Source organism: Microcaecilia unicolor, chromosome 14, assembly GCF_901765095.1.
Source record: "Microcaecilia unicolor chromosome 14, aMicUni1.1, whole genome shotgun sequence".
Classification (NCBI taxonomy): domain Eukaryota; kingdom Metazoa; phylum Chordata; class Amphibia; order Gymnophiona; family Siphonopidae; genus Microcaecilia; species Microcaecilia unicolor.
This window is the reverse complement of record NC_044044.1, coordinates 53,599,929-53,612,196: the sequence shown is the minus strand read 5'-3', so window position 1 is coordinate 53,612,196 and position 12,268 is coordinate 53,599,929. Positions and strand designations below refer to the sequence as shown.

The 12,268-nt window shown below is 48.4% G+C and overlaps 1 protein-coding gene across 10 annotated transcripts in view; it reads left to right on the top strand.

The window, feature by feature from the left end:
• DUSP23 (dual specificity phosphatase 23) overlaps positions 1-12,268 on the top strand; it is a 118,763-nt gene that overhangs the window by 99,229 nt on the left and 7,266 nt on the right. For 8 of the 10 annotated variants that reach the window (XM_030187078.1, XM_030187073.1, XM_030187075.1 and 5 more), the window contains one exon: positions 7,300-7,585. In XM_030187078.1, coding sequence (XP_030042938.1) covers positions 7,319-7,585 — 267 coding nt within the window. In that variant the 5' untranslated portion in view covers positions 7,300-7,318. Of the gene's footprint in view, positions 1-6,049; positions 6,126-7,065; positions 7,088-7,299; positions 7,586-12,268 lie in introns of those variants that run through there. The other 2 variants (XM_030187071.1, XM_030187080.1) reach the window with 2 other exon arrangements.

Below are 12,268 nucleotides of genomic sequence, written 5' to 3'. Positions count from 1 at the left end.
GGTTACGCAGCGCTGTACAATTTAACATAAAGGACAGTCCCTGCTCAAAGAGCTTACAATCTAAAGGACAAGTGAACAGTCAGTCCGATAGGGGTAGTCAAATTGGGGCAGTCTGGATTTTCTGAGAGGTGAGAGGTGCCGAAGGCAGCATTGAAGAGGTGGGCTTTGAGCAAAGACTTGAAGATGGGCAGGGAGGGGGCTTGGCGTAAGGGCTCAGGAAGGTTGTTCCAGGCATAGGGTGAGGCGAGGCAGAATGAGCGGAGCCTGGAGTTGGCGGTGGTGGAGAAGGGTACCGAGAGGAGGGATTTGTCCTGTGAACGGAGGTTTCGGGCTGAAACATAAGGGGAGATGAGGGTAGAGAGGTAGTGAGGGGCAGCAGACTGAGTGCATTTGTAGGTAAGAAGGAGAAGCTTGAACTGAATACGATATCTGATTAGAAGCCAGTGAAGTGACCTGAGGAAGAGGGGTGATATGAGTAGATCGGTTCTGGCGGAATATAAGACGTGCAGCAGAGTTCTGGCCAGATTGAAGGGGGGATAGATGGCTAAGTGGGAGGCCCGTGAGGAGTAGGTTGCAGTAGTCAAGGCGCAAGGTAATGAGAGCGTGGACGAGGGTTCGGGTGGTGTGTTCAGAGAGGAAAGGGCGAATTTTGCTGATGTTGAAGAGGAAGAAGCGACAGGTCTTGGCTATCTGCTGGATATGCGTGGAGAAGGAGAGGGAGGAGTCGAAGATGACGGGGAGGATGAGGGTGTTATCAACTGAGATGGAAAGTGGAGGAAGAGGAGAAGTGGGTTTTGGTGGAAAGTCGATGAGCTCAGTCTTGGACATGTTCAGTTTCAGGTGGCGGTTGGACATCCAGGCAGCAATGTCTGATAAGCAGGCCGATATCTTTGCCTGGGTCTCCACGGTGATGTTTGGTATGTGAGATACAGCTGGGTGTCATCAGCATAGAGATGATACTGGAAGCCATGAGATGAGATCAGGGAGCCCAGGGAAGGGGTGTAGATTGAGAAGAGAAGGGGTCCAAGGACAGATCCCTGGGGAACACCAACAGATAGCGGAATGGGGGTGGAGGAAGATCCATGAGAGTGAACTCTGAAGGTGCAGTGGGAGAGACAGGAGGAGAACCAGGAGAGGACAGAGCCCTGGAACCCAATTGAGGACAGTGTGGCAAGGAGTAAATCATGATTGACATTGTCAAAAGCGGCGGATAGATCGAGGAGGATGAGGATGGAGTAGTGGCCTCTGGATTTGGCAAGGAACAGGTCATTACAGACTTTAGAGAGTGCTGTTTCTGTCGAGTGAAGGGGGCGAAAACCGGATTGAAGTGGATCGCGGATGGCATGAGAGGAGAGAAAATCAAGGCAGCGGCTGTGAACGACACGCTCAAGTATTTTGGAGAGGAAGGGTAGGAGGGAGATGAGGCGATAGTTGGAGGTACAGGTAGGTTCAAGTGAGGGTTTTTTGAGGAGAGGTGTGACTACGGCGTGCTTGAAAGTGTCAGGGACAGTTGCAGTGGAGAGAGAGAGGTTGAGGTTATGACAGATGGTGGGGGTGACAGTATGAGAGATGGTGGTAAGTAAGTTGGTGGGGATGGGATCAGAGGAACAGGTGGTGCATTTTGAGGAGGAAAGAAGGCGAGCGGTTTCCTCCTCGGTGATGTCAGGAAAGGAGGAGAGAGAGGCCTGGGTTGGTTGGTTGAGGGAGAGGGTTGAAGGGTGAAGATGCGGAGATGGCTTGCTAGTGAACTCAAGGTTGATCTTTTGCACCTTGTCGCGGAAGTAATCGGCCAGTGATTGAGGAGAGAGCGAGGGGGGGTGGGAGCGGGGGGCACTTTGAGGAGGGAGTTAAGGGTGGCGAAGAGACGACGGGGATTGGAGCTGAGAGAGTTGGTCAATTGGGTGTAATAGTCCTGTTTGGCAAGGAATAGGGAGGAGTGGAAGGAGGATAGCATGAATTTGTAGTGAAGGAAATCTGAATGGGTGCGAGATTTCCTCCAGAGGCGTTCAGCAGATCGGGTTCAGGAACGAAGGTAGCGGATGCAAGGAGTCAGCCAAGACTGAGGAATAGTACGCTTTGTGGGACGGGAGGTGGATGGTGCGAGGGTGTCCAGAGCAAAGGAGAGAGTGGCATAGGAAGCGGAGACAGCCTTGTCGACAGACTCGGAGGACATGATGGAGGGGAGGAGATTAGAAATACTAGAGGATAATGTGGGAGGGACAATAGCCTGCAGATTCCTGGAGGTAGTGGTAAGAGTTGGACTGGGCTGAGGGGGGGGGGGTGAAGAAGTGTGAAGGTGATCAGGCGATCGGAGAGAGGAAGAGCTGAAGCGTTGAAATTGGAGGGAGAGCCGGAAGAGGAGAGGATGAGGTCAAGACAATGGCCATCTCGGTGAGTAGGGGTGGTGGAGCATAGTTGGAGGTTGAAGGAGGATATTAGAGTGAGGAACTGAGGAGCGTGAGGGTCGGATAGGTCATCAACGTGTATGTTAAAGTCTCCGAGAATGAGGGACGGAGATGAGGGTTCAAGAAAAACGGAAAGCCAGGCATCAAAGTCGGTGAGGAAGGAGGAGAGGGATTTATTAGGGGGGCAGTAAATGACTGCCACTCTGAGTGGCAATGGGTGGAATAGCTGGATGGAGTGTGCTTCAAAGGATGAGAAGCAGTGAGACTGCGGTAGGAGGAGGGGTTGGAAACTACAGGAGGGCGAGAGTAGTAGCCCGACGCCTCCACTGCGGCCAACTGGGCGGGGAGTGTGGGAGAAGAGATAACCTCCATGGCAAAGGGCCGCGACTGAGGCAGAGTCGTCAGGGGAGAGCCAGGTTTCAGTTAGGGCGAGCAGTTGAAGGGAGCGAGAGATGAAGAGATCATGGATGAAGGGCAGTTTGTTGCAGACCGAGTGGGCATTCCACAGGGCACATGAGAAGGGGAGAGAAGAGGGGGGAAGGAGGGGAATAGAGATGAGATTGGAGACATCACGGAATCATTTGCATGGATAGAAGGAGGCCAGGTGAGGGGGGCCTGGATTAGGATTAATGTCTCCCACAGATAGCAAGAGGAGGAGTAAAAGAGTGCGAAGGAGGGTGGGGGAGGTCGGGCGACGAAGACGGGATGCACTTAGTAGGAACGGTGATGGGTTAATGGCAGGAAGGAAGTGTTGAAGGTTGAGAGCTAGGAAGGAGGAGGGGGACAAGAGAGATGGTGAGGTGGTGAGGGATGGAGTGAATAGGGTATTGGCGTAGCGAGCAGGAAGGGAGGGGACATGGGTGGGCAATGACTTCCAGCGGTAGACAGCGGTGGGGGAGGGGAAAAAGATTAGGAAGGGACAGGGCAAGGAAGAGAATGTGGACAGGGGCCATAAATAGTGATTGAGGTGTAGCAGGTGTGTATTTAGTGACTGAGGTGTGAAACGGAGAGAAAGAGCGGAAAGCTGGATTGGAGGTTTGGAATTGATGGGATTGAGGGCTGGAGAGCAGGTAAGTCAATGGCTGACAAGTTAGCAGGCAGGCAAGTAAGTCAATGGCAGACAAGCTAGCAAGCAGGCAGGCAGGTTGGTTGATGGGTTAACAGGCAGGCAGGAGCAGGACTAGAGTCAGCTGGAGCAGACGGATTGAAGTAAACTGGAACGGATGGGCTGGAGCACTGAAGTAGACCAGCTGAGATAGATGGACTGGAACAGGTGGCAGGACTGGAGCAGACTGTAGCACTTTGGAGGTTGGTTTTATAGGCTAGCAGGCAGGCAGGAACAAGCTGGAGCAGGTGCACTGATTAGGCGGATGGGACAGGCTGGATCGACTGGCTGGAGAAGCTGGATCAGGCGGGCTGGAGAAGCTGGATTAGGTGGACTGGAACAAGCAAGGAGCAGATGGACAGCTTGTATATATGTAAACCACTTTGAATGGAGTTGCAAAAACCTCAGAAAGGGCGGTATATCAAGTCTCATTAACAGGATTCCATGCAGAATCTTAAAAAGTAGCAACATTCCATGTAGAACCCCAAAGAATAGCAAGATTCCAGAATCCCAGCCTATTTGATATCCTACATGGAATGTTGCTACTATTGAGATTCTGTTGCTACTATTTGAGATTCTACATGGAATGTTGCTATTCCACTAGCAACATTCCACGTCGAAGCCTGCCCTTGCAGATCGGCAACATGGCCGCGCAGGCTTCTGTTTCTGTGAGTCTGACGTCCTGCCACGTTGCTAATCTGCAAGGGCAGGCTTCTACATGGAATGTTGCTAGTGGGGGAGTAGCCTAGTGGTTAGTGCAGCGGACTCTGATCCTGGGGAACTGGGTTTGATTCCCACTGCAGCTCCTTGTGACTCTGGGCAAGTCACTTAACCCTCCATTGCCCCATGTAAGCCGCATTGAGCCTGCCATGAGTGGGAAAGCGCGGGGTACAAATGTAACAAAAAAAAAAAATAACAATAATTTATACTGAATCAGGAACGCTTGGCAACCAATGCAACTTCTTCAATTTGATCATAAGCTCTCCTGGCAGGGACTTGGGAGTTGTGAATTATCTTAGGCAGCATGATATGACACTGACAAAGACTAGTGTCTTTGGACGATACAGGAATGGTGGTTAACAGAATGATAATTGTGGATTGACAGCAGGGTTTAAAAAAGGTTTGGAGAAGTTCCTACAAGAAAAGTCCGTAAGGCATTATTAAGATGGATTTGAGAAAATCCTCTGCTTATTTCTAGGATAAGCAGCATAAAATCTGTTTTTACTCTTTTGGGTTCTTGCCAGGTACTTGTGACCTGGATTGGCCACTGTTGGAAACAGGATACTGGGCTTGATAGACCTTCGGTCTGTCCCAGTATGGCTGGCGCTGCTTATGTTCGTAGTGCTCAGTTTGTTAGGATGCTTGAGGTGCATGCTAAGTGGGGATTCCTCTGGTGTATGTGCAAGGATGTCGATGCTTTTCATACAGGATACAATAATACTGCAAGCTAGTGGAGATCTTACTTGTAGTTCATGTGTTGTCTAAAAACTCAGCAGAGATGAACTGGGTCACATTTCTTCCCTGGGTCTTCTTGGCTTATATGTGAGGTTTGCTACTTGCCATAGGGCAGGAACCTGGTTTTACTATGGTTTCAGCGCAGGTGTTAATTCATGCGGAAACCATTACCACATACCACATTAAAATGCATGGTAATGCAGTTATTAACAATACTGAGGCTGTGCAAAAAAGGGTTTTTGACAGCAGTGTACATGGGAAACCTTTTGCTAAGTCTGGGGCAGTGTAGAAGAGTTAGCCAAAAGTGGAGGCCGTATCTTGCTAAGGATGTAAAAAGAATTGAAGCGGTGCAAAGAAAAGCTACGAAAATGGTATGGGATTTGCGTTACAAGACGTATGAGGAGAGACTTGCGCACCAGAACATGTATACCCTGGAGGAGAGGAGAAACAGGGGTGATATGATAAAGACGTTCAGATATTTGAAAGGTATAAATCCGCAAATGAACCTTTTCCGGAGATGGGAAGGCGGTAAAACGAGAGGACATGAAATGAGATTGAAGGGGGGCAGACTCAAGAAAAATGTCAGGAAGTATTTTTTCACGGAGAGAGTGGTGGATGCTTGGAATGCCCTCCCGCGGGAGGTGGTGGAGATGAAAATGATAACGGAATTCAAAAATGCGTGGGATAAACATAAAGGAATCCTGTTCAGAAGGAATGGATCCTCAGAAGCTTAGCCGAGATTGGGTGGCAGAGCCAGGTGGGGGAGGCGGGGCTGGTGGTTGGGAGGCGGGGATAGTGCTGGGCAGACTTCTACGATCTGCGACCTGAAAATGGCAGATACAAATCAAGGTAAGGGATACACAAAAAGTAGCACATATGAGTTTATCTTGTTGGACAGACTGGATGGACCATGCAGGTCTTTTTCTGCCGTCATCTACTATGTTACTATGTAAAACCTGAGTGGAGTTGGCCAGGGCTCTAATAGGTTTAATAGGTATGTTAGTCATGCTGCTAAAGTCATGTTGCTTGGGGTGGAGCAGCTCCATCCCTCCCTCTGACAGTGCCAAGGCTTAAAAAGCGGATACAGGAAGCAGACAGTAAAGATCCTTTCCTAGAGCTGGTGCTATTATGAATGCAGAAGAGGCAAAGCAAGGAGCGAGGTGAGCAGAGAGAAACCAGAACAGCAGAGGGCAGGGAGCAGAGTGTCTGGCACTGTCTGCCTGTAGGCAGCTTAAACGTTTTGGCAATGCAACTTCAGGGCAGTTCTTTTCCAATTTTATTCCTAAATAATGGAGAGGGTTAAATGTCTAGAAGGGGCAGATTCTTCTTACATTATCATTGGCATTACCCTCCTGTGGCATCCACATTCTGTTCATGCAATGTTAACATTTGTGAGATTTGAATACATTGCTTTAATTTCCATAAGCATAGATGTGTGACTCATCCAGTCACTGTTTGGTAGGTATTTACCTGGCACTGGATTGTCGTTTTCACTTGTTACAAATTTTCCTCTGGGGTAATAGTGTAAACCACAGAGCCATCTGTGATCCATGAAGCATGCACCATGTTGACCAACATCTTGTGCTCTGATTTACATGGGGAACAACACAGACTACTCTTCAGATTCCATACTCTCTCTGCAGTAACTGAAAATGAGAGGAAGGAAGGAATTTTTATTATTCTCACTTGTTTAACGCCACCAGACATACAAAGGACAATAAAGAGACAAATAAGAGACAGCCCCTGCTCCTTAGAGCTTAGAATCTAGTCACAGAAAGGACAGACACACAGACAAAAAAAACATGTAAGACTTACAACATTACAATCAGGGCTTTGGAGTCAGTACACCAAACTTTTGACTCCGACTCCTCCATTTTTCTACTGTCGGACTCCAGCTCTGACTCCTACTGATATTATATTTTACATTTTTTATTCTGGATCTAAAGTACTGGATCTGTGTTATATAAGTTAAAATGATACATTTGCCATATATTATAATGTGTTTTTTTTTTTTTTAAATTTTGAAGCTGGAGTCAGTTGACGCCACCCAAAATTGCTCCCGACTCCGACTCCACAGCCCTGATTACAACAGTGAAGCCCTGAATGGGAAGAACTAAACTAGGTGGGTTATAACTAGGGTTAGATGAGGAGGAGGCAACTTTAACTGAGTAAATGAGGATCAAATCTTTCCCAAAATGTTGCATATAGTTAGCTAAAGCTATACACAAAGGTTTTAACCCCCCAAAAGGCCTGAGCTGGGAGTCCGCAGCATGGTCACATCTTATTAATTTCTGTTAAGTCTTTGGCTCCTGACACTTTCTCATTTGGTTCTAGTGCCCCAGGTGAGAGGACCATGCCTCCAGAGCCGCCCCATAACTTCTCCTGGGTGGCACCACAGCTGGCGGGGATGGCAATGCCAAGACTGCCGGCCCACTACCAGTACTTGCATGAGAATGGCATCCGCCACCTTGTGACCCTGTGCGAGAGGAAGCCCCCCTACCATGACACCTGCCCCGGCATCCAGCTGCACCACATCCGCATCGGAGACTTCTGCCCCCCGACTCTGGACCAGATCAAACGTTTCCTGCAGATCGTGGAGGAGGCCAGCACCAAGAAAGAGGTGTGTGTGAAACGGAAGTAGATTTCTAGTCATAGAACTATCTGTCTGAGATGGTTTATGAAGAGAGGATCTCGTTTGAAGGCAGTGGGTGAACCAAATGTTTCTTCAAGGTCTTTCCCAGCTCCTGTGAGGGAGCAGGAAAAGATGTGAGCACATGTCAAACTGTACTCACGCTTTGGGAGAAATAGTGGTCCTGGGAGTTTGATTGCCCCATATGTGGTTTGGGAAGGAGGTCTAAAAGCCATAGCAAAACTGATTTCAAATGCACAGGGGTTTGTTAGGGGGAGGGTTTTGCTTCTCCTCCATCCTCCCCCTGGGTAGAAAGAGGGTTAAGAAATCAAAAGAAGGCTGACTTGATGAACTTCAGACCATCCTTCAACCTAACCAACTAGAACCCCCCCCCCCCCCCCATCTGTACAGCCGCTTCTGGGTCGGATGGCATGGCAGCATGTATCGAGTACCCAGACTACATGCAAGTATAAAAAGGCACCAGGAGAGAGGGGTCAGTATTCTTTGTCTGCTACCAGGACCAACTTAAGGCACAAGTCAGGTGAGGCACTGGCTCAGGGTAAAGCTTAAGGGTAACAAAAGCCTGCCTCACGGCAAATTGTACAGCGCTGCGTAACCCTAGTAGCGCTTTAGAAATGCTAGTTAGTAGTAGTAGTAGTGGGTTTACCGTTTGTTATGGCCAGAGTGTGCTCTTCTGCTCTAGCTGCTATGCTCTCCTCCTAGCACTGCCACCAGCCAGTGGCGTTTCTAGGGGGGCTGACACCCGGGGCGGATCGCCGATGCGCCCCGCCCCACCCCCCGGGTGCAGCGCCCCCCCCCCCCCCCCCGGAACAGCGCGACACCCCCCCCCCCCCCCCCGGCGAAAGAAAATGCACTCCGCTGGGGGGGGGAGGGGGGGGTGCTGCGCGCCTGCCGGCTCTTCGTTTTCATGCTCCCTCTGCCCCGGAACAGGAAGTAACCTGTTCCGGGGCAAAGGGAGCATGAAAACGAAGAGCCGACAGGTTACTTCCTGTTCCGGGGCAGAGGGAGCATGAAAACGAAGAGCCGGCAGGCGCGCGGCACCCCCCCCCCCCAGCGGCGTGCACCCGGGGCGGACCGCCCCCCCCCCCCCCCTTGGTACGCCACTGCCACCAGCACAATTACAGGTTTAAACGTAAGAACAGGTACTTCCTGTTCTATCTAAATCTGCTGCAGGCCAGGAATCTGAGGTCTTCCAGCATCCCCTGCTCCTTCAGGGGACATCAAATCTCTGGTGGTTCAGCGAGCCCAATGTGACCCCTAATCCTCACACTTAACTAAATATCACCCTGACATCCTCCCTCCATTCCCTACTCCCAGAACCCCAACTCACCACAAGGGCCTTGAGGGTGACAGATACAGGACTGATCCCCTCTCACTTCAGCCCTGGTAGCTGCATTCTTCAAAATAGCTCCGCAAACCCCTTATTGGTAGTCTCATGATGTTACTGCTAGGGGGCTCAAGCTGCTATATTAAGGGGGGGAAGCCCTTATATGGCATCTTGAATCCCCTAGTGGAGCAATTTTCAAGAAGGCAGCTGCTGGGACAGGAACAAGTGGGGATCCCCTGGAAGGCAGCTCATGAGGGTAGGCAGGCTGGCTGGCTGGAAGAGAGCTGATTAGGGGATGAGGGTGCCACATTCCCTGGAGCCAGCCCTGCCTGATTCAGTAGGTACTAATAGTGAGGCACTCTGAGGTAAAATGTCTTGGTTAGGGTTGCACAGTGGTAGGGGTGAGACCGTGACTCATGTGCTACTGCCAAGTACCGGTGGTGAGAGCTGGAACGCCCAGTCCCAGGTTTCTCTTTCACTCTACCTACAGCTGTTCTGACCTGAAGAGGTGACGTATTCCAAGGATGAAAACTTCCTAATACCTGTTGAATAGTTAACAAGTCAGACAATCCATCAGGCTTAAAAAGACAAAGAGTTGCATATCAGTGCCCTACATGCTACCAATAGTTTTGACAGATACAACCTGCGTAAGGAGTGACAGTAGAGGGTATGATCAACCCAGCTATGAGGAAAGGATTAGCGAGTAGGGTAGGCACACAGCCCTGATTGGGTGCAGTAGAAGGACAATGGGATTCCTTGACAGAAGAGCTTATAATGGTAAGTTTCACCCAAAGTGACCTGTCTCAAGGTCTTACAGAATCACTGAGAGCCAGGATTAATACCCTGTGTTTTTCTGTGTCTCAGCCTTTACTGGTTTGTACTATAGCATGGCATGTTGAGTCCGTGTTCTTCCTTTTAAGCATCTGTTGTATTCTGTCCCTTGTGGCAGCAGTATAGCAGTGCCCAGGTCTAAGATAATGTTCTGGGGCTTATACCTTTTTTTTGTTTTTATTTTTGACAGGGCCAAAAGTTTCAGCCCATCAGTTTTCTGCTTCACCTTTGAGCCTCCAGCTAGGTCAGAATCGGTTCTGGAATTCTGATGCTGTGAACCTTCATTTATGGCTACCCAGAGATTTCTGCCCTGTCCTATCTCCCTCTAACCCCTGGCATACGTACTCTGGTCCTTGCAGGAGTAGTGTCATAAGCACAAGGTCCTTATGGAAACCTGCAATCAGTTTATTAAGATTTACTTTACCGCCTTTACTGAACAAACAGGACAAGGTGGTATACAGTCTGAAAACAAATAAATGAAAGGAACTCTATTAATGATAGGAAAACAAAAAGAATATCACACACTAAACAAAAAAAACCACAATAAACAAGTCTCATGCCTGTCTACTCACAGTCTCTCAAATGCCTGCTGATAAAAGAAAGTTTTTAGCAAAGATTTCAATTTTAAAAAAAGATAACTTGGCATGACGTTCAAAGGGCAGTCCATTCCAAGCTGCAGGGGCTGTAAAGAAAAAGGCTGAATGTCTAGTGGTTTCAAATATTCCCACTGCAGCTCCTTTTGACCTTGGGCAAGCCACTTAACCCTCCATTGCCCCAGGTACAAAAACTTAGATTGTGAGTCCTCTAGGGACAGAGAAGGTACCTGCATATAATGTGTACAGCGCTGCATATGTCTAGTAGCGCTATAGAAATGATTAGTAGCAGTAGCAGCAGCAATCTTGGCCCGGGCAATACAAGTCTATGGTCATTTAAAGAACAAAAAACTCGCGCAGGACAGTAGGGGATAATAAGTGATTCTAAATTCAGGGGAGTACCCTTTGGTCTATCCCAGTGTGGCAATACTTATGTACTTATAACTGTTTTGGAATCTTGCCAGGTATTTGTGACCTGGATTGGCTACTGTTGGGAATAGTGGTTGGTGGTTGGGAGGCGGGGATAGGGCTGGGCAGACTTATACGGTCTGTGCCAGAGCCGGTGGTGGGAAGCGGGACTGGTGGTTGGGAGGCGGGGATAGTGCTGGGCAGACTTGTACGGTCTGTGCCAGAGCCGGGGTTGGGAGGCAGGGCTGGGGAGGTGAGGATAGTGCTGGGCAGACTTGTACGGTCTGTGCCTGTGCCAGAGCTGGTGGTTGGGAGGTGGGGCTGTTGGTTGGGAGGCGGGGATAGTGCGGGGCAGACTTATACGGTCTGTGCCCTGAAGAGCATAGGTACAAATCAAAGTAGGGTATACACAAAAAGCAGCAAATATGAGTTATCTTGTTGGGCAGGCTGGATGGACTGTGCAGGTCTTTTTCTGCCGTCATCTACTATGTTACTATGTTACAGGATGCTGGGTTTGATGGACCTTTGGTCTGTCCCAGTATGACAGTACTTATGTACTTCTAACTTTTCGGGAATGCTTGAAAAGTAAGAACCAAAAGTTTTGAACTGAACATGAAATTTGATTAGTAACTATTGATACCGAGCTAACAAATGGGAGACATGTTCATACCTACCCGCACTACAAAAAAGTCGAATAGCAGTATTTTAGATAACCTGTAACCTTTTTATATTTGAGTGGGATACACCACAATACACTGTTACAGTAGTCTAGTTTAGACATTAAAATAGCATGAATTAGTGTATGGAAAGACCTGATCAAAAAATTTTCTAACAGACCTTAATTGCCTCAAGGCAAAAAAACCTGAACGTGCTAGTGTAGAAACCTGAGGTGCAAAAGAAAGTTGGGAATCCAGAATCATCCCAAGATGGGATGACTTGTGTATGAAGTAAGTTTAACGACCTTTCTGTGTAAGGTGAATTTGCGGTTACCCAAAGGCTACTATCTTGTCATGGTTTAAGAAGTGATACTCAGCTAACCACTCTCAATTGATAGAAGACCACCCTGGAGTGGGGACAGATCAATATTTTACAAGTCGGCATAATAAACCATTAGAATATCGTCAGCATAGATATAAAAGCGAAAACCAAGATGCTGGATTAAGAGACCAAGTGGAATTAGAAAAATGTTAAACAGAGGGGACAAAATGGATCCCTGTGGAACATCGCAATCAAACGGCCTAAGCAAAGATGTTTCAGGTGTAGAAACTTGAAAAAAATGATTAGATAAAAAAAGAAGAAAACCGTCTGATCTTTGCAATCCCAAGCTAATCTGTGGAAGTAAGAAAATGGTCAATAAGATCAAAGGCAGCTGTCAGATCTAATGACACCACCAAAGTTACTGAACCCTTATCTAAACCAGCATGGAGCTCACTGACTATAGGAAGTAAGAGTGGTTTAGTACTATGATTGGCTCAAAAGCCAGATTGGTACAGT